Below are 21596 nucleotides of genomic sequence, written 5' to 3'. Positions count from 1 at the left end.
CAAGAGGATATGTCAGACCATCTCGGCGTAATGTCAAGCTCGTGGATGGAAGGAAAGACTCGCGGGATGAGTAGTGATGGATGCAGTGAAGTTGTGTGAAATGCATCCAGGGATGAGATATCTGTAACTAGTGTTGTCGAATGAGCCCATTGGTCGCTCAATTGCTTTGAAGAAAACGACTCTATCATTAGGTGATGCTACAATATAAAAGATACACGTCTTCCATACAAGACAGTATATATAACGTAAGAAGTAAAAAAGGGACAAAAAATAGGCGTAGAAGTCGTTAAATGGAAGTATGAATTTTATTGCTATACCGATTCATCCCAGCTCGGTCTAAATCCTTATCTCTGGGTCCAGTGACTCCTGAATGGGAGAAGGAAGATGTAAGATGGTCATGTCCTTAGTGGAAGCGAGTTGAAAAGTTGAAATGGTTGTACACACCATCACCCCATCGCAAGCTCTGTAAAGATACTGTCCTCTTCACAGGTTGAAGCATGTTCATATTCGCGATCCAGCCCCCTGGTTTATGCGGATTTATTGGAGGACTTGAGAACTGGTCTCCCCACCTGAGGTTCAATCCAAAGCCCATCAAAGAACACCACAAAAATGGGCAAGGTACTGTGAGCCATTCCACAATCCCAATTTCTTGAAAAAGAAAGGGATGCATCTGACGAAAAAAAGGGAATGGGAGGCAAGTGGAAGAAAGGAAATTGAGACGACTCAAACTGTCCACGGAATTTCAAACAAGGGACCAGTTTTCCATCCTTAGTTTCGTCGATGGCTCGGAACTTGTCCCGAGCTGGAGACGGGTAATGTTGAAAAGCAGCAAAGTTTAAAGTGGGGTCCCAGAGCGGACCTCTGTCGGTGTGGTCCGTGGGGCCGACATATTTCACCGGTGAATAATCGTGGGTGCTTGATCAATCATTCAAAAAATCACATCCCGGTTAGTAAGTGTCTCGACCAAAAAAAAAAATCAAAAAATGATTTTACCCTGGTTTGGTATACATTGCATCTGCAAAAGAAAGAAGAAGAAGAAAACACATTTTACTAAGTCACCATGTTTCTCATTTTTTATTTTATTTTGGTGGAGGGCGCAGTTGATTTGAATATTTGTTGAGGAGAAATAGAGACACATAAACAGCAAATCAGGAGGGGAAAAAGAAACAAGACTGACGAGATCCAAGCGCAGAGAAAATCACGGGGCGTTTACCGTCTCCGAGCTTCTCAAGACATTCATACGTGTAGGATCTCCCGTCCGCATGGGCTGAGAGATGCGCAGCTTTCGGTCTGCCATTCTCAAACCTCATCATACAATGTTCCCTATGGAATTATTGCGTATCGCTGTTCAGCGGAAGCGTCTAACCCAATAGGAGTACGATGTTTGGAATATTCCTGGGAAATGTCTCCTTTACTTACCAGTCTGCCTGCGGATGCACATGAAGCCGTTCACGGATTTATTGAGAAGACGGGTCAGATCGCGTAGACTTGTATTGTGGAGCGAGCCTCTCTGCACGTACAATGTGGTTTCCGAAGTGAATGTTGGCGACGGTTGGACCGAGGTTGAAGGAGTAGAAGACTATAAGAAGAGAACATTCGCTTTTTCATCGATGGGATAAGGCGCAAAGGGTTGGGAGAGACTTACAGAACCAGAAGGCATCCAGGGTGCCGGGGACGCCCGTGATATTGGATTTATCGACGAGGATGAGGATGACGGGGGAGACGGGAGATTTCCTATCGGAGCCGGGTTTTCCCTCCTCGGAGACGAGCCAAGGGTGATCGAGAGGGGCAGGACGGACATCGACGGCGGCGGTGAGGAAGCACTTTTCGTGGTTGAACCTCCGCTGGGCAAGGATCGAGCAGGGGTCTTCCTCCGGCGGACGACTGGCTTGGCCATCGGGCTCGTGGAGAATGGTGTGGCGGAGATGCTCCTCTAAGCTTGCCGGCCAGAACGGCTCCTTCGAGTTCAGATGGACCAGCGGGGCATACTCCAGCACGAACTCCGGCACCCCCTCGAGCGTGTTCGTCACGAACGGGTCCACCGCTTCGTCCATCCTCGTCGACTCATTCGCGCCTCGGAACGTGTTGGTGGTCGTCAGGATGGCCGGCTGGCTCGAGACTGGGTTGACTTTCGACTCTGGAAGGCTGCTTGGATGGTTCATCGTCTGTCTTTGGCCCCTCCGTTGGCTCAGCTTTTTTAATTTGTTCATTATCAACACTCTTCTCGTCCCCCTCCCTTGCACATGCCTGCATACATCCTCAGACCCGAACCCGTCCACCTCGGGTAAACAAGTAGCATTCCTCAGTAGCATTCCTCAGCTGGCCGTGGGCTGTGGGGCGGCTCATGACGTACACAGTTTGTATATCTCAGGATTTTTTTTGTGGATCTTCATCGTCTCAAACATCAAAGTCAATATGCAAGCGGTAATCATAAAAGATTAATGAAAAATGCTTTCAATGAATACAAGGTATATGAGTTTTTAATGAGACAGAGACTTGGGCGCAAATAAAAACCAAAACAAAAGCTCTTGAGCACAAATGATATTTGGATGAATGAGGTATTACTAAATTATCCCAAGTTAAACTCATCGATAGTGTTGAAGATGGGTCCTCTCAAAGTGTTGCCATTTTTGGCATGTTTGAACTGGCTGAGAGCTTTGAAAGAAGTGGGATGGTCTTGATGACCATCGTCATCTTCGGAGTCAGAACCACTACTATCACGAGCCTCGTTCGCAGCACTCTTTCTCCTCACGGTAGTGTTCTTCGAAATTTGAGCTTGATGTTGACGCCGGTCGGTTGCTTTGGAAGTCTGCTGGGGATACATGGTGGTGATCTTCTTCGGCGGTTCCCGCAATCCGAACGATTTGGCTAAATGTCCTAAATGTAGATTCTTGACATGGAAGAATTGCTTCTCTTGGGATGGATGGGTCGCATATGCTCGAATATGAGAGCTGAAAGCCATCGAAGCTAAGTTCCGATTCTATTCATTTTGTTTGAAAAAAAAAACAGCAAATTAGCAAAAATAATCTGTTCTGGATCTTGTCGGGAATATAAAAAGTGATGATTGTGGTAGATTACCTCTTCATTTCCGATGACCCATCGTTCGATCATCATTTGAGCATCAGTTGCACGAACTTCCCATTCCTTCTGAGATTTACCACCAAAGCCATCATTCAACACTTTCTGCACGCCGACTTCTTTCAGTTTGGGGCCAGCGGCGGATTCGTTCTGATTAGATTCGCACCAATCGACCCAGCCGGACTCGCTGGGAAGCAGGAAGCTCCAGGCCTCTCCGGCCTGTCCGGCTCGAGCAGTTCTCCCGACTCGATGGAGATACTCGGTCACCCCTCCCTCAGTCGGCAAGTCGTATTGGATCACGTGGGAAACGAACGGAACATCGAGCCCTCTTCCGGCCAATGAAGTACAGAGTAAGATCGACGACCCTTCCGACTTTGTATCCGAATTCGAGAATGCATTGAGAGATGCCAGCCGGGTTTGTAGATCCAAATTCCCATGGAGTCTGAATATCTTGACGCCAGGTAGGAATTTCGATTGCTTGACCAGCTTATTGGGTTCGGTTTTTTTATCATCGGCAGCTGCTGTTGCTTCTTGTGCCGCTTCTGCTGACGGAGATCCGATGGCCTCAAAGTGAAAATCGACAGAAGTCGTACAGCTCATGAAGACCAGTACTTTTTCGGCTGGTTTCTTCTGCTTGGAATCGGTAATACGACGTAGCAGAGCGATCAGTGATACTAGTCTCAACTTCGGCGGGGTGAGGACATAATATTGGGAGAGTTGAGTCGGGGCGGAGAATGTGGTGTTTTCTGTTTTGGTCGCTGCTGCGTCTCCTGAGCTATGTTCGGCCTGGTCTTGGTCGGGGTGGTGACCTGCCGCCCTCAGAAGAATCGGATCATTCAAACTTAACCCGACCAATTTCTTCACACCGTCTGGCATGGTGGCACTGCATAGAATTGTCCGTCTGGGGTTCGAGGAAGATTTGTTGGGGTTGTTCGATTTCGCTTCTCTGTCGGTCAAATGTTTCAAGATTCCTCGCATCTGCTCTTCGAAGCCCATATCCATAAGTCTATCTGCCTCATCAACTACAAGCCAACGCAGATTCAGGTGTCCGATACTTCGTGAATCGACCTTCGGCTTGGCCTTAGGATCGTTGCTTGGCGGGATGGGTTCTCCTGCCATCCGGAGTGAAACAGTTTTTTCCAGATGATCGAGTAGTCTACCAGGTGTACAGACTAATAGAGGTAATCCGCGTCTTAGTCTGGCCTTTTCATGAGTTCTGTTGGTCCCCTAGAGCACGTACCACAGGAAGAAATAAAGGCAAGCGAAGTAAATACCTGAAGGGCAAATTCAGCATCAAAAGTATTCTTCAAAGGAAACTGACACCATGTAGCGTTCCTGGGACCAGCCAACGCGGATTCAGGCCGTCGACTGCTATCTCGCGTTCGGTAGACTTGGCATCTTCCGCTTGTGGTTCTTTACCCTCGAGGTCTTTCGAACTTGGCCCAGATCTCTGGGCAAAGGAGAGTAGATCGATTGCGACGTGATAAACTTGCTCTGCTAATTCTCTCGTAGGCACCAAGATTATCGCCAGTGTTCCGATTTCCCGGCTCCAACCGATTTCCGAATGATTCTGGGCCAGAGTCAAAAGGTCTTGGATGATCGGTACTAGATAAGCAAGTGTTTTCCCGCTGCCGGTTTCACTCTGGACGATGATATCTCTTGTGGTTGTATTCGACTGGGCGCAAAGTAGTGGCCAAGCGATGGACTGGATGGCCGTGGGCGAATTGACTGGGCCGACTTTGGCACTAGACGAAAGATGTTTGCTGATTTGAGGGTGCAGTTTGAGGGAAGGGGAGGTGACTTGGATTTCTGAGAGCGAGGCATTCGAGGGTGCATAGACCACCATGGAGGATTGTTCGTCATTTGAGATGGGTTTGATTGTAGGGATGATAGTAGATGAAAACAGAGAGGAGATGATCTGCAGCCTCCCAGAAGGTTTGGAAACGTTTGATGCGTGGTCTAGTCTGCCGTTTTTACATCATGTGTATTAGTATTGCAGTAGTTCTTGATAAGATGCGGTTCCAGGCTTACTTTGCTTTCTTGCGTGATTCTGGCTGGGTTGGGGTATCGGTGCTGGGTTGGATATCCTTGGGGCTCGTATCCTGATCGTGATTGTGGTTTCGCTTTAAGTTTTGGGGCTGTGACTGAGGAGTATCCTTAGGCTGGACGTCGACAGCTTTGAGTTTGTCAAGATGTTTTGCTCGGCGCTTCTGCTTGTGTTTGTGTGTCCAGCTTCCCGGCGTGGTCTGGATATGGCGGGTCTTGGTGTGAGATGGTGCTGGGTCGGTTTCGAAGTTGAGGATGAGGTCGGCCATAATTAACTGGATGTAGGGTCGATAGTAAACTTGTTGAGATGGCTGGGGAACTTTTATTAAGGCGGTGTTCCGTATTGCATATCCCATATTCATTATGCATCTCTCCGATCATCGACACAGGTGGCTGGACATGATCTTCATTTAAATATTTTGGCTGTAAGCACAACCCCCTCCGGCATGAGCAAATCGAAGGCGAAGAAGCCACGGAATACGAAGCCCGACAGCCACACAGAAAAACCAGAAGAGAAAGCGAAAGACCAGGCAGAGTCAACAACGAAAGCTACAGCGATTGGAACGACATCTGCAGCAAAAAAAAACTCGGCAAAAAAGACACCGTGCAAGGCAACCACCAAAAGCAAGCGATCACAACCTCATCTCTTCACGCCAAAGGAAGACGAAATGTTAGCTAAGCATTGGATCACCACCCCTCAAAACCGAAATGCCAATGCCAACCTCAACTTGGGCGATTATGCTCGTCTCAACAACGAATTGGAGGATAATGGTATCACTGTGGAGAAGGACGACTTGAGGAAAAGATTCCGCCGTATATGCAAGGAAACCCTAGAATTCTCCGTGATATTCAATGCGATGAAGAGCAAGTCACTCAATCTCAGAAAGAGAACTCCCGAGGCCGACTTGATCGCGGCCGCCATGAAAGACTATTACAATCAATGGGGTCAACCCTTCCAGTTCGAGTCGGCCTGGCATGTCCTTCGTGATCATGCCAAGTGGATGAACCGGAAACCAGAACACTCTGAAAGCCAGCCAAACCGTCCATCGGGAACATCTAGTAACGCTGCGACTGTATCCACATCAGAGCACCAAGAATCGATCATCAAACCACCGGTTCCAATCTTGCCGCGTAGCCAGCCCCCCACCTCATGTGAACCACCTCCGGACACCAACCAGTCCGGTACTCGTTCAACCGATTTTAAACCCCAAACCCAACCGAAGGATGTCAATTTGGTTGGCCGCACGCGCACCGAGCCACCTCGCGAGGAAATCCACTCCGCAGATATCTCATCTTTCTCCGAAACTCACGATAAATCGACTGACATCAAACCTTCTAGACGAAAACGGCTGTTTGACGAGATGGAAGAAGAAGTGAACCACTCGAATAAGATAAAAGCAAAATCAAGCAATCAGCGCGAATCGACAGTCACGCGCCACGCTCGAGCGGAAGAACAAGAAATTCCTTCAATATGTATCGAGCCCCGGCGAAGCAGGAAAATGAAGGAAGACGTAAATCCAGTGGATGGTTGCGATTCGACAGCGACAACCTACACCCAATCACAAGGACAGAAGATGGCTCGATTACAAATAGAGCCCCGGCGAAGCAGGAATGTGACGGAGGATCTGGAGACAGAGAATGGACGCAAATCACCAGTCACGTGCCAAGCTCAAGCAGAAGAACAGAAGATCGCTCGCCTGCAAGTTGAAGCTCGGCGGTTGGAAGCAGAAACCGAGTACGAACGCATGCAGCTTGATATCATGGAGAAAGACGTATCGACGTGTACCGACGAATACGAAAAGGAGTTCTTCCTCTTCAAGAAACGCAAGATCATATCAAGTCTCAAAGCCCAAGAAGCTCAACCTTATACCAGCACCAGCCAAGAAAAACAATCATCTCCAAATGGTCCCGCTCCAACCAAATCTCTTGGGTAGATTGTGAAAAGCTCTTTGCCAAACGGAATGCTGTGACTAATCCGGCAGGAAAAACAAAATCATTTTTTATACATCTTATAATGATCAGTTAAACAAACATTGTATAGCTTCACATTGAATGTCCATGTAATTTGTGTAATTTCTTTGGTATGCAATTGACTTTGTCATCAACAGCATAATACTCAAAAACAGCCTAATTTTTTATATTGGCTCTTGAATCAGTGCCTTGTTGATTCCATCAAATCCAGCACACCAACAAGCAATTATATTCCAAACCCTTTGCAATGGACAGTCTATAATCCACTGTCTGCAGACATCCAACCTGACCAGTCCTAAAATACTTTGTATTGCTGATGAAAGGCTGTTCAAACTTTGGAGTTCAAAAGAAGAAGATACTTGGAGAGTAATAGAGTTGAGTTTAAGATAAGATTCTCTTCTTCAGAGTGTTCACATTGGTGCCAACGGTGAGCCGCTACGCTAAATGGCACTCTTGCACTAATGTAGCCGCTTTTAGCGCAGTGTGCTGTGGTCATAGGGTTGGCGTCCTGTTAATGACGCTACGCTAACACTACGCTACATTATGCTTCTTTTAGCGGGAAAACCCGCTAACAAGCGGAATAACACAGCGTTACGGGCGTGGCTTCTGGTTTCCGCGGCTTAGCGCTAGCCTAATACCGCTAACAGCTAAGAGGAAATCCTGTTATTTCTAGTATTATTAAGCTACACTGCCCTAATAATGATAGTGTAGCTGACCCAGCTTTGTTGATGGATAATCACTACAGGAAAAAGTTGTGCAACTTCTGGCAGTTGACATGCAAGATGCACCAGGATAATGGCCATTCAAACTCCACCAAACTACATAACAATGTCTCTTTGCACAGTGAGTAACTTATGACAAAGGTTCAGCCAAACACCATCTGCCAGGGCATAGCACATTAAATTGATTTGATTTGAGTATTTGTATTCAAATTTGATTTGAGTCAAATAATTCTGGGGCATATTTTTGCTCAAATATTTGAATAAAATCAAATACTTGCTCAAATTGAAATGTAGAGCCTTTTGGGCCCCAGAGGATTTTGCATAGGGGCAAGCCTTTGTCTGCATCAAAAAGAACACATTATGGAGTTCCACTTGGTGGGGTGGGCAGCACTGGGAGGGAAGAATGTGCTCTGGGAGCTACCCTCTTGCATGGTCCGTCTGTGTGTTGTCTGACATTGTGGATAGATTAGCTGGGTTGTTGGTGGGTTTTGAGGCACGGAGAAGTTCAGATTTTGCCAGTGGTTGTTGTTGGTGGGTTTTGGGGAAAGATCAGAAGAGGAAGCCATTGAGCTTGATGCGTGGAATCAGGAATTGGAACATGGATCAATGAATTTCTTGATAACCTCCACCTGGGATCAGAACAGAATGCTATGGCCCGCCATCCTCCAAGCTTGCAAGGAGCTTGGATTCTTGGAGGCCTGTCACAGATGTGTCATCATCTCGCGCACACAATACACAACAACCAAAGGAAAGGAAACAAACAGCCACAACAAAACAAGAAGAAACACCAGGGGGGAATGTGTGGCACTCTCTGGAGAGTGCCATACCATGATTTCTTTACAGAACTCTTGTTGAACTCAACTATGGAGGCATGTATCATACAAGCTTGATTTCTGTTGATCCTATCTTCAAATAAATCTTATGACAACTCTAACTAGTGACTTGGAGTAAGCTTGTGTAAGTTACAAGTAAGGCATACAAAAATGATGGCTGCATTCAGATCCATTTTAATTGCTGAGACAGAAGTTAGAAAGAAATGGCCAGAAAGGAGGGGGAAATTCATTCAACATGAGAAGAAAGGAATGAAATATTTTGTTGCTTGAGAAAATTTTCAATTTTGGTTTTGTAATCAACCAATAAATTCACCTGGACCACGTCTCACCTGAACATAGCCACTCACAGCGCATGTCATTTGATTGTTTATTTGATGTGAAAAGCCAATTCTATTGTCTCTGTTCTTGATGAGGTAGTCAGGGAGTGTTTGATGTTGATAATACCAAGATCTAAACACATAGAGAGCAAGACCACAGATTTTTTTTCAATTCCAGACAGATGAGGAAATTACAAACAGAAGATTGACCACTTCATGTTGAAGTGGTCATCTGCCAGCATCTTTGGATTAGCCAGATTTTTGGGGTGAATATGGGATTCCAAGCCCCAAAGATAGCACTTTTTCTTGTGCTGATCCAATGAACTTTCACACCTCCAATAAGGATTGCCAAGTGAACGGGGGTACCCGTGGCGGGTGTGGGTACTGCCACTGCTTTTCAGCAATTCTGGACACCCGCAATCCCACCCAGCACCCGCCGGCGGGTACCACGGGTACTTTTTTGTTTTTTTGCCCTCAAAACCCTCGGTGTCAGCGGTGGTGATACCAAGACAACGGTCTTCTAGCTACACCAGCTGCAAAAATACAGAAGGGTATCTGAGGATGAGAAATTAGCACGGATTCTAATATAGAATACCAGCAGAAAGAAGAAAATATGAAGATATATTTATATTTTAAGCGGAGGGGCTTAACTCTGAGAGCTAAGGGTATTTAAGTGCCCTCTGTAGATATTCAGGGCCTGTAAAACAGGGGTAGTAGAGTGCCTGATGCAGCGGGAGCCTGGTATTCAGGTTTGGTTTGCTGGGATTACCCCAAGATAGATCTTTAAGAGAAGATCTAAGAAAAGAATAAGAGAAACTTCGAGAACTAAATAAGGGACTTTTAATTCCTTGGTAACTCTCAGGGAGGTCAAAGAAGCTGTTCTCTTGCGCAGGATAGCAGAAGAAGGAGATGGCGCGTTGAAAAGCGCACAAGGAGGAAGATTGGAACTTCAGGCAAATTGGACAAGACGGGGGTGTAGGCTGAACAAGTTTTTTGAGTCAAATAGGTACAGGGGTCGTGTTTGTCAGGTTGGGTGAAGATGCTGGCCTCTCTCTTAGCTGAAAGAGTTCTTGCTTTTTATACTCTGCGGTCTGGGTCTTTTTTACCGTAGAGGTCTAAGTCTCTAGGGCTAGTCCGTGACTTTTACGGGAGCTCATCTTCCTGTCATACCTTCAGTCACGAAGATGAGCTCTTCTCTGACGGGTGCTCATCTTCTCAACACAAATTACTAAGATGAGCACTTCCTACTAGGATGAGCACTTGTGATTCAGCTATTCTAGTCGCAATATCTCAAACAAGTTTGCTGACATAATTACACATGTGCAAGTGGTTGGAGCACCTGGTAGCAATTCCACATCACAAATGTGCATGTGCGCCATAACTCTCATTGAGTCGCGGGACCTAATTGTAATTCATTGAGTCTCAGGACCTAATTGTAATTCATTGAGTCGCGGGACCCAATCATAATTCATTGAGTCGCGGGCCCCAATACTTTACACACTTGGCAGATTAAACCTAATTCATTGAGTCACAGACCTTTAACTCTTTGGCTTATGTAATCTTTCAATTTGTAGTTGTGCCTCCTTATTACTTTTGTTCAAGGAGGCACGTCCTTTCTTTTTAAGTAGTTTTTCTTATTTTATTCTTAGATTTTTTATATGCGTAAATGAAACACTTTTCATGTGTTTTTTTATTGTTCAGCTAGCTCTGATACAGTAGCTAGCTGACACTCAGTGAAAAGTTTAGACAATCTTTCATTTCATTTTCACCAGGAAAAAAAAATAGTCACTTGATGGCAAGTGACATGATGCAGCTTTGTTTTCTGCTCCAGAGCTACTCCAGCACTTCTCCAAGTCTGCTCCACCAGCACTTGTAGAGCTTGCAGGACTGCACCAGAGCACTCAATGTGGCACAGTCAGCTGATCCCAATTTTTTCCCAGGAACAGCTGATGCTCATCATAAGCTGAGCAGTAGGCATCGACTGAGCCTGGTCCAAATCTGAGCATTGGCTGAGCCTGGGCCACAGATGAGCATTGGATATTCCAAGCCTGAAACAAATCCAAGTGTCAGCTGGACCAAGAATATTCCAAATCTGAGCATCAGCTTAGCCAACAATGGTCCAAAGCTGAGCATCATCTTGGAAAAGGCTTGTGCAAAGCTTAGGATCAGCTGGGACAATACTGTTCCAAAGATTAACACCAGCTGGGCCAAAAATTTTCAAAAGCTGAGCATCAGCTGAGCCAATGCTGGTACAAAGCTGAGCATTGGCTGAGCCAAGGCTGTTCCAAAGCTGAGTATCAGGTTTTGTGAGACTATTCAAAAGATTAATATCACTTGAGCCAAGGCTGTTCCACAGCTGAGCATCAGCTGAGCCAAGGCTGGTCCACTGCTGAGTATTGTCTTAGCCAAGTTTGGTCCACAGCTGAGCATCAGCTGAGCCAAGGCTGGTCCACAGATGAGCATAAGCTGTTACAGGAGTGGTCAGACTCAGAATTTGAGCATTGGCTGGGCCAAGATTTATCCAAAGCTGAAAATCAGCTGAGCCAATACTGGTCCAAAGTTGAGCATTGGCTGGGCCAATGATAGTCCTAATCTGAGTCTAAACTGAGCCATGACTGGAATAAAGGTGAAAATAAGCTGGGCCAGGACTGGTTCTGATCTGGGAAACAAAGCTGAGCATGAGCTGGGCACCAAAGCTGAGCATAAGCTGGGAGCTAAAGCTGAGTATCAGCTGACCAGAAATGGGGATCAGTGGTGCCCAGCAAAGACTGAGGATCTCCTGTGGAAATTCTTAAACTGGTTAGATGGTGGGTAGATGGTGGGTAGATGATGGGTAGATGGTGGGTAGATGATGGGTAGATGGTGGGTAGATGGTGGGTAGCCCGCTGGAGCTGGCATGATGTCACTTGTCATCAAGTGACTATTTTTTTTTCCTGGTGTTTGACCTATGCGTAGCTAGTCATATACTATGTATGGAACCAGAAACATGATGAAATGAAAAAATAACACAATAACAAAAATTGTTACACTGTTATGGTTTGGCTTGGGGGGAGGGACGGATCTTGGGTCTTCTAGCTCTTGTAGGTTGATTGCTAGGTGGGGAAGAAGTGAGGATCTTCCCCCGGCTCCCATCTAAGGCAGAGAGCCGTGACATGTATGTACAGGTGTGACATGTCCCTGGCGCAGGCCATGGCGCGCACTGGAGCGGCTCATAACACTACTCCCCCCTTAACGCCCAAGCCCCCGGCTCTGCGCTCTCTCCCCGGGCGGCAATAAAAAACCCTGTGGGCAAAAAAGCCTACCCTCTCTATTCACCAAAACCTTTTCGTCCTCTTGTGCCTTGACGCCGCGTTAGGGAATTTTTTGTCAAACTCAGCGCGTAGATCTCCGCAATGTTTCAGGTTGTTGAGTGGTTCCCACGAGTTGTGTTCCGGCCCGTACCCCTTCCACTCAATGAGGTACTCCACGCGCTTCCCTCGCCTCCTGCAATCCAGAATTCCTCCCACTTCCCACTCGTTGGATCCCTCAACCTCCACCGGTCCCGGTTGCCCCACCGCGCGACCTGCAATCGTGTCCATTGTATGTTTCCTGAGTACAGACACGTGAAAAACAGGGTGCACCCCTTTCATCGAAAGAGGTAACGTCAGCTTGTATACCAAATCAGAAATCTTAGATAAGATTGGGAATGGCCCAAGCCATCGGTGGCTTAGTTTGGGACATGGCCGGGTTGAGGAGATGTTCTTGCTGTCGAGCCATACCGCGTCACCAACATCCCAATTTGGGGTCTCCCTCACCCCCCGGTCAAACTGAGTCTTCATAGTTGATTGGGCTAGCTCCAGCCCTGCCGCCAACTCCTGCTGCACCTCCGCGCCTCCACCGCTGGGATGCACTGCCCGCTTGACGGGATCCCCCCATACGTTGGGTCGAAGCCGTAATTGGCCTTGAACGGCGACATCCCGGTTGACTCGTGGTGGTTGTTGTTGTGGGCGAATTCGGCCATGGCGAGTAATGGCTCCCAGTCGTCCTGATGATATCCCACAAAATGTCGGAGATATTGCTTGACAGCTTTATTAGCGGTCTCCGACTGCCCGTCCGTCCTAGGGTGATAGGCGGTTGACGGCTGTAGGCGGATACCCAGTCGTCGGCTAAGCTCCTTCGTGATCTGCAAGACAAAAATACTTCCCCAATCCGACACGATTGTCTTTGGGGTCCCGTGGAGTCGCCACACGTGTCGCAGCATCAACTCTGCTAATCCCTCTGCGTCCGTGGTCTTCTTACAAGGGATGAAATGGGCCATCTTGGTGAGACGGTCCACCACCATCAGAATGCTGTTGCTGCTGTTGGACTCCGGCAAATCTGTGATCAGATCATATGATATGTCTGTCCATGGGCCGGCTGGGACCGGCAATGGCTCTAGCGTGCCAAACGGTTTCTGAGTTACCGCTTTGGTTTGCTGGCAGGAGTCACAGCCGTTGACGTAGCGGTTCACGAATTGCTTTTGCGAGGGCCAGTTGAAGCATCGCCGTACTAGCGCTAGCGTCTTTGCTCTACCCGGGTGTCCAGCCAATTTGCAGTCGTGCCTGCTGCGAAGGATGGCCGCTTTGATCGTGTCGTTGTTAGGCACCTCAATTACTCCCCGTCTGTACACCACTCCCTCGTGCACCGTGTACACTGACGGCTCGCCACTCCGCGCTGAGCCCCCGTCACCCCGGCTGTCAGCCAAAATTTCCAGCAGACGACTGTCAGATTGCGTAGCAATTTGAATACGACTTATCAATTCCGCATCGGACGGGTTCTTGTCGTCCTGCGTGTCTTCCGGGGTTTGTCCCTCTTTATCGTCCATTCCCAGCACATCTACTTCGAACCAGGTTGACTGACTCGTCCAAAAACCAGCTATCGACCTCCTCCAGCGCCGATATCTCCGCGAATGTACGCGCCGTGATGTTAGATGGCCAAAGTATTTGACCGAACGTCAGTTTGGTCTCGGTCGTGGGGGCTAAGTCTGGTCGTCGCAATAGCGCGTCGGGTTTGGCGGCCTGGCGGCCGGGTCGGAAAATAATTTCGAAGTCAAAACATCCAAGGGTCTCCGCCCAACGGGCCTGTCTGCGGGTGAGAGACTTCGTAGTCATGAAACTCTCTAGGTTGCGGTGGTCGGTGTACACTATTGCTGTGAGCCTGTTGGGGTTTCCTTCCAAATAGTGCCGCCATTCCTTGAACGCCGCTACAATAGCCAAAAGTTCTTTATCAAAGATTTCATAATTACGTTTGGCTTGGATGAGTGACCGGGAGAGATACGCTACCGGGTGTAGCTCCCTGTCCTTAGCGCATATCTGAGACAGGACCGCTCCTAACGCAAAGTCCGAACAGTCGCACTCAAGTATGAATGCCCTGTACGGATCCGCTATCTTGAGGACTGGCGCGGTAGTGAACGCTGTCTTGAGTGACTCAAACGCGGCCTGACATTGATCGTCCCAGGCGAACCTAGTATGACCTTTAGTAAGGTCGTGCAGTGGTCGTGTCGTGCAGGAAAACTGGTGGATGAACCTCCGGTAGAAATTCGCAAAGCCAATAAACCTTTGCAGCTCCGTCAGATTTCGCGGAGCCGGCCAGTCAGTGACGGCCGTTACCTTGGCGGGGTCCATTCGCACTCGATTACAAGAGATAAGCAGGCCAAGGTATTCGACTTCTGACCGGGAGAATTCACACTTTTCCGGTTTGAGCCATAACTGGTGTTTGCTGAGCGTTTCCAGGATGCTACTGACGGCCTCTTCGTGGTTGGATCCTTCTTGAGTGTAAACCATAATGTCGTTGAGGTAAGCGGCGGCGTCCTTCCATATCCTCCCTAGAAGTATATCCTGCATGAAATACTGGAAGAAGCCAGGCGCCCCCGTTGGTCTGAACGGCATCGTCAACGGCGCAAACTGGCCTGCCTTGCAAATGAAGGCTAGTTTCTCCTCATCGCCCTCAGCTACCCGCAGATTCCCATAAGCGTTCCGGAGGTCAAGTTTTGTGAACAGATTGGCGTCCAGTAAGCTGTCTACCAGATCCATGGTAAGTGGCAGCGGGTATTTATTTTTTACCGTGGGGGCGTTCAGCTTGCGGTAGTCAAAACACGGGCGTAACTTTCCGTCCTTTTTCCCTGTGAATAGGACCGGTGTGGTAGACGGAAAAGTGAAAAATCAAAAGTTTTTTCTCATACAGATATTTACTCACAATACGCCTCAAGATAACATCAAACAGACCTCATAAATGGATTCTACGGCCAATTTTACCCCTAGTCACCACTGGAAGCATCACCTGAACCCCGCTGGATTGGAACCTACACTTCTTTGGACACTGGACACCCATCACACGTTCAACATACCCTGTCACCAGCCTGTCACCAGCCTCAAGTCAAGGATCACAGTATTATGCTTATACACATCACCGGATACAAACATACATCTCCCCATCAGACTACAGTCATTACATATTATCAAGTACTCTTCTATTTCCATATTATGATGTCATCACACACTAACTCTGCAGCCTCAGAATTCATTTATGCACCCCCTGCATCCACCTGTCAACTCATGCAGTCTACTGTCACTTTACGCAGCCTTCATGCGGCCCTACTGCATTCTTATGACATCATTTATGTACCCCTGACACATTATGACATCATTTGTATCTACTCTCACCAGCTAAAATCCCTCACCCTGTTGTCTAGATTATCTGAAACCCTAACCCACAAGCCCTCTGGGGCTCCACTTCTGTCTATATAAGGAGCTCTCTCCTCCCCAGTTGTCAGCTCCTCAGTTCATTACTCACCAATCACAGTCACCCCAACATTTACAGTTACAGCCTTATATATACTTAACAACCTACATACATAACAACCCTTACATTAACAATAAACAACAAATTATTCAGTGTCATCAACAAGCTCATCTTGGACCAACCAACCCTATCACTTCATTAAAACTTGCCAAGCTTACCTTGGTGGGTCTTGTTATCTGATAGTATAGAAGGGCAGAGTTTGCACCTCCATCATCCCCTTCTCCATTCAGCAAAAGGTTCTCAGGAACACTTTTGAGTCTTACATCGGACAGGACAGGAATAAAGGCCACATGGCCAGACAGGACAGGATAAAGGCCACATGGCCAGACAGGACATGAAGAGGACAGAGAGCGGACAGGCTCTTATTCTGACAGCACAGTCCTGCATGTCACATAAAAAATTCCCGCGCCCTGTGTCATGCATTATTTGCAGGACAGGCTTTCATGTATGTGAGCTGTAGCTAACAGGTCTGTGATAGCCTCTGCACAGTCACTGTGCATGTGACATGTTGGAGATGTGAACTGCATGTCATGATCCGGACAGCTTGTCATGTATATGTGACAGGACCTGCATGACCTGACATGCATACAGGACCATGCAACCTGTACAGCTCTCATGACCCCGATTTGCCCGGGGTGTCCCTCCTTCGGAGGTCGCTGCGCTCCCTCGAGGAGACTCGCGTTAAGTTCGGGCTTGCCCCGGCTTGGCGGTGCCGCGGGCTTTGCAACTTTTGAAGGAAACCCCGACCCGAACCCGGCCCAACGGGGTCGAGACTGCGACCCACACCTTGAATTGACTGTGCAACCACCTTCAAAATGATCACCAGATCAATGAAAAAGAAGTCACAGAACACGAACACCGACAACCAAACAGAAAACCCAGCAAAGCAACTGAGAAATTTAACAACCGAAGCTACAGCAAGTCCGAGTCCAACACAACCACCACGAGCTCATAATTTCACGCCAGACGACGACAAAAGGATTGCTAACTACTGGATCTCCACCCCTTCAAGTAAGGGAGCCAAAGCGCCCCTCCAGTTGATCCATTATGCTCAACTCGTGCATGAATTCGAGGAGATGGGTATCACTGTGACGGGGGATGAGTTGAAGACAAGATTCAAGCGTATCTGCAAGCGAACCCTCGAATTCTCGGCGATATTCAATATGATGAAATGGGCCTCACGCAATCTTGGAAAGAATGCTCCCGTGGATAACTTGATTGAACCCGCCATGAAAGACTACTACGATCAATGGGGCAAAGCCTTCCGGTTCGAGTCGGCTTGGCATGTCCTTCGTCATCATCCCAAGTGGATGAACCAGAGGATAGAGCAATCAGAAAGCCAGTCAAACCGCCCATCGCAAACATCACGTTATGTTGCCGTTGCATTCACATCAAAACCCCAACCATCCACTATAAAACCACCCCCGCGTGGCCAGCGCCCAACCTCATGCGAACCACCTGTGGACACCAACCATTCCGATACTAATTCAACTGAAATCCAATCAGAAATCCCACCGACTGATGCCAAGTCTATTGGCCGAAAGCGCACCGAACCACCTCATTCAACTGATTTCCAGTCACAAGTCCAACCGGCTGATATCAAGTTTGTTAGCCGAGAGCAAGCCGAACCACCTCGCGCGAAAACTCAGTCGGAAGATATCCCAACTGTCTTGAAAACTTGCGATATATCAACCAATGTCAAACCTTCTAGACCGAAACGGGCGTTTGATGAGATCGAAGGAGAAGTGGACGACTCGGATAATATAAAATTGAAAGCAGGCCGGATAGTAATGCCAGATCTGTATACGAAGGACGGACGCGAATTGACAGTCACAAGACACGCTCAAGGGGAAGAACAGAAGATTACTCGATTGCATTTAGAGCCCCGGCGATGCAAGAAATTAACGGAAGATCTGGATACAGAGAATGGACGCGAATCGCCAGTCACAAGTCACGCTCAGGCAGAAGAACAGAAGATAACTCGATTGCAAGTTGAGGCTCGCCGATTGGAAGCAGAAACCGAGTACGAACGAATGCAGCTTGATATCATGGAGAAAGACGTCTCGACGTGTACCGACGAATACGAAAAGGAGTTCTTCCTCTTTAAGAAACGGAAGATCATCTCCAGTCTCAAAGCACAAGGAGCTCGACCATCTTAGGCAAGAACAGCATTCGTCTGCAAACGGCCCCGGCCTAACCAAATCCCCTAAGTAGATTATTCAAAGTTATCCCCCAGCCGGAATGCTATGACTGGTCCAATAGACAAAAATAGCCCCTTCTCAATCTATTTATCAGTTAATCTTGTATTGTTTGACATTGATTGCCCATGCTTTTTTTTTTTTTGGCTCTGCATTTACCTTTGTCATGAATAGCATAATGCTCAAGACCTGCCTCATTCTTCACAATGGCTCATGAATCAGGCTCTTTAAATGTTCAAAATTGGTTTATGGTAGATAATGTGCCGGCGGACCCGGATGCGAGAGGTAGCCGGGTACCGCACCGCTTTTCTCGAAAAAACGAACACCCGGCAGCGCATCTGGCAACGTCCGGCGGGTGCCGGCGGTGTACCAGCGGTGTACCAGCGGTGACGTACCGGCGGTACTTTGGCCTTGTTTCCCAGAAGAAATCTCTTCAGGACAACAAGGCTATACAACCTTGTTGTCCCAAACTTAGGGATCCCTTCCGGGCGACGAGTTTGGTCTGAGGCACCAGTGGCCTGGCACCCATACAGGCGCACTGCCATTTCAAAAGTTCAATTTCTGGGATCTAATCACGGGTGTGTTTGCAGAGGTTTGAAGTATTTTTGAAATGAAAAGAAAACAAACAGAAGTTTGTTTTGATCTCAAAACCATTTCAAAAATATCTTAAAATAGTGTTTATAATTGGGGCCTAATCTTGGCTCCGTTCGCAAGATCACACACCCCGCAGCAGAGGGGATTTGTTAAGTTTGGCCTCGCATGCACTTCGCGCACGGCCCTCGCCAAGCTAAAGAGCTCGAGAATGGACTTGGCTTCAGGCGCAACCGCCCGCAAAATGATCACCAGATCAATGAAGAACAGCCCACAGAACACGAACACCGACACCCACACAGACACCCCTGCGGAAAAACGAAGAAATTCAACTACCAAAGCTCCAGCAAGTCCAGCACCAACCCCAGGCAAAAATATACCAGCAAGAAATACGCCGCCCAAGACAGCCCAGGGAAAAGCAAAAAATACCCGGCCAATCGGACACCCATTACGACCGGCTCCAAATTTCACACCAGACCATGACAAAAAGATTGCTAACCATTGGATCTCCAGCCCTCGAAGCGAGGATGCCGACACCCGCCTCTACTTTGCAGGATATACTCATATTATGCATGAATTCGCAGAGATTGGTATCACTCTGACAAGAACGCACTTGAGGAAAAGGTTCCGTTTGATCTGCACGGAGACCCTCGAGTTCTCGGCGATATTTAATGAGATGAAAAAGACCTCACGCAATCACGGAAAAAATACTCCGGAGGCTGACTTGGTCGAAGCCGCCAAGGTAGAATACTGCATCCAGATGAGTAAACCCTTCCAGTTCGAATCGGCTTGGCATGTCCTTCGTCACCATCCCCAGTGGATGATGCAAGGGACAGAGGGAGTAGAAAGGCCGTCAAACCGTCTATGGGGAAAACCTCGTAAGACTCCGAAGGTATCCAAATCAAAACACCAACCATCGACCATCAAACTACCTGTTCGAATCTTGCCGGTTATCCCGCCCCCGACTCCATGTGAACCACCTTTGGACATCAACCAGTCCGATACCCGTACATCTGATTTCCAACCACAAACACGACCGACTGATAGCAAGTTTGTTAGCCAAAAGCAAACCGGACCACCTTGCGCGAAAATCCAGTCGGAAGACATATCGGCTGTCTTAAAGACTTCCGATACACCGACCGGCATCAAACCTTCTAGACGAAAACGGTCATTTGATGGGATCGAGGAAGAAGCAAACGACGCGGACAGGATGAAACTGGAAGCAAGCATGAAAGGAAGGGCAGATCTGCATACAAAGGATGGCTCCGAATCAACAGTCTCGAGCCACGCTCAATCGGAAGAACAGGAGATCGCTCGATTTCTAGGAGAGCCCCAGCGAGGCAAGAAAGTAACGGGTGATCTGGATACGGAGAGTGGTCGCGAATCAACGGTCACGAGCCACGCTGAAGCAGAAGACCAACAGATAGCTCGCCTGCAAGTTGAAGCTCGGCGATTGGAAGCAGAAACCGAGTACGAACGCATACAGCTTGACATCATGGAGAAAGATGTCTCCACGTGTACCGACAAATATGAAAAAGAATTCTTTCTCTTCAAGAAGCGCAAGATCGTCTCCAGTCTCAAAGCCCAAGAAGCTCAACCATCTGCTAGCAATAGTCAAGAAACACAATCGTCTGCAAATGGTCCCGCCTCGAACAAATATCTTTTACAGATCGTCAGCAGCTCTTTTCCGACCGCAATGCTATGACTAGTCCAACAAAAAAACCCATTTCGAATATCTGCTGATCAGTCTAACCCATATTTTACTGTTCTACCTTAATTGTCTACTAAGTTTGAATAATTATTGCTCTGCGCTTACATTGGTCATCAATAACATAACGGTCAAAAACAGCCTCATTTTTTACATTAGCCCACTAATCAGGCTTGTTAATCTCATTCCATCAAGTACAGCCAACTGACAAGCTGATGTTTTCCAAAACCTTAACAATGAACCGTCTACAATCCACTACCCACAGACAGATGAGAGTGACCAGGCATCCAACCTGACAAGGGCTAAGATGCCTTGTATTGCTGATAGAAGTATATTCAAGCTATGAAATGTGCTGGAATGATATGGTAGTGCTCTAGTAGATGATTCAAATAAAAAAAATAAAAATGGGCAAATGAGGAAGAACCAATGAGGTTTCATTGCTGGTAACTGGCTAGGTTTTCATAGATTACATGCAAAAACTGGTCAAATGCTTTGAAGTAAAATGCATAAAGTTATTTAGAAAGAAGAAAACAGTTTTAGAGCCTGAGAGATGAGGTGAAGACAAGACTACTTATGGGTCATAGGCAATAAAGTGTGCTCAGACAACAAAAAAAGGTGACTCAAGATGCTAGTCTCTATTCTAACTTAAGTTGATTTGATTTTAAACAAGAAATGCTAGTTTCAAAGAAAAACAAATGATGACAAGGGATTGAGGAGACTTGTATCATTTGCAACTCTCCCTCAAAACAAAATGTGACCTTTGGGTGAAATATTTTCCAGAAGTAAAAACTCAGCTATACTGAGCATGCTCAGAAGAAAAAAATCATGAACTGACCAAACTGGTTTTTTATTCATTCTGGCAAGTTTTGGAGTGGTGCTAAGTGTGATTAGTTTAGCTCAGTTTTAGAGCTCAATTTTTAGTGCTGTGCCATTTGGTTCAACAAAATATGCCATTTTCCACAACCCAAACACCAGATTTTCCTTAGCACACAATTGCAAATGATTGCAGTGGGAATGTTATGGTCATGTCTGTGGAGAAAAATATGTGATTGGGATCTGGGGCTCTGGGGGTCCTGTATCCTTGAGGGTAGATTGCAGGATGAGGAAGGAGCCATGAACTCCGGCCTCTCAAAGTTCAAACCATGAATGTGTGTTCTGTGACATGGTGATAGCTATGTGCACGTGAGTCTACACCACGGAGCCTGCACTACAGCTCATAACAGGGAATGAGTGGGGAATAGAGCATATTCCAACAACAGCCTGTATTTCTGTTCAATTGGAATTCAGAGAGGCTAAACAACAGAGATTCTGGA

The 21596-nt window shown here is 47.3% G+C and overlaps 4 protein-coding genes across 4 annotated transcripts; 2 read left to right on the top strand and 2 right to left on the bottom strand.

Annotated features, from left to right (window-relative positions):
• Positions 1–286: 286 nt before the first annotated feature.
• Positions 287–2162, bottom strand: PtA15_2A584 (uncharacterized protein; the record flags this gene model as incomplete). Its single annotated transcript, XM_053166618.1, has 8 exons — positions 287–366; positions 445–569; positions 730–915; positions 994–1015; positions 1178–1323; positions 1420–1427; positions 1521–1579; positions 1646–2162. 8 exons carry the CDS (start codon positions 2160–2162, stop codon positions 287–289), a joined length of 1143 nt encoding a protein of 380 aa, XP_053017822.1.
• Positions 2163–2569: 407 nt separating this feature from the next.
• Positions 2570–5480, bottom strand: PtA15_2A583 (uncharacterized protein; the record flags this gene model as incomplete). Its single annotated transcript, XM_053166617.1, has 4 exons — positions 2570–2980; positions 3079–4305; positions 4400–5042; positions 5110–5480. The coding sequence occupies 4 exons, from the start codon at positions 5478–5480 to the stop codon at positions 2570–2572; spliced, it is 2652 nt and encodes an 883-aa protein (XP_053017821.1).
• A 90-nt stretch (positions 5481–5570) lies between these two features.
• Positions 5571–17515, top strand: PtA15_2A582 (uncharacterized protein; the record flags this gene model as incomplete). The annotated part of the gene is made up of 3 exons (XM_053166616.1): positions 5571–6497; positions 16674–17393; positions 17498–17515. The coding sequence occupies 3 exons, from the start codon at positions 5571–5573 to the stop codon at positions 17513–17515; spliced, it is 1665 nt and encodes a 554-aa protein (XP_053017820.1).
• A 1628-nt stretch (positions 17516–19143) lies between these two features.
• PtA15_2A581 (uncharacterized protein) lies at positions 19144–19733 on the top strand (the record flags this gene model as incomplete). The annotated part of the gene is made up of 2 exons (XM_053166615.1): positions 19144–19582; positions 19642–19733. 2 exons carry the CDS (start codon positions 19144–19146, stop codon positions 19731–19733), a joined length of 531 nt encoding a protein of 176 aa, XP_053017819.1.
• Between the last annotated feature and the right edge of the window lie 1863 nt (positions 19734–21596).

Source organism: Puccinia triticina, chromosome 2A (assembly GCF_026914185.1).
Source record: "Puccinia triticina chromosome 2A, complete sequence".
NCBI lineage: Eukaryota > Fungi > Basidiomycota > Pucciniomycetes > Pucciniales > Pucciniaceae > Puccinia > Puccinia triticina.
Note: the sequence above shows the minus strand (reverse complement) of the source record. Positions and strands in the feature narration are given on the sequence as shown.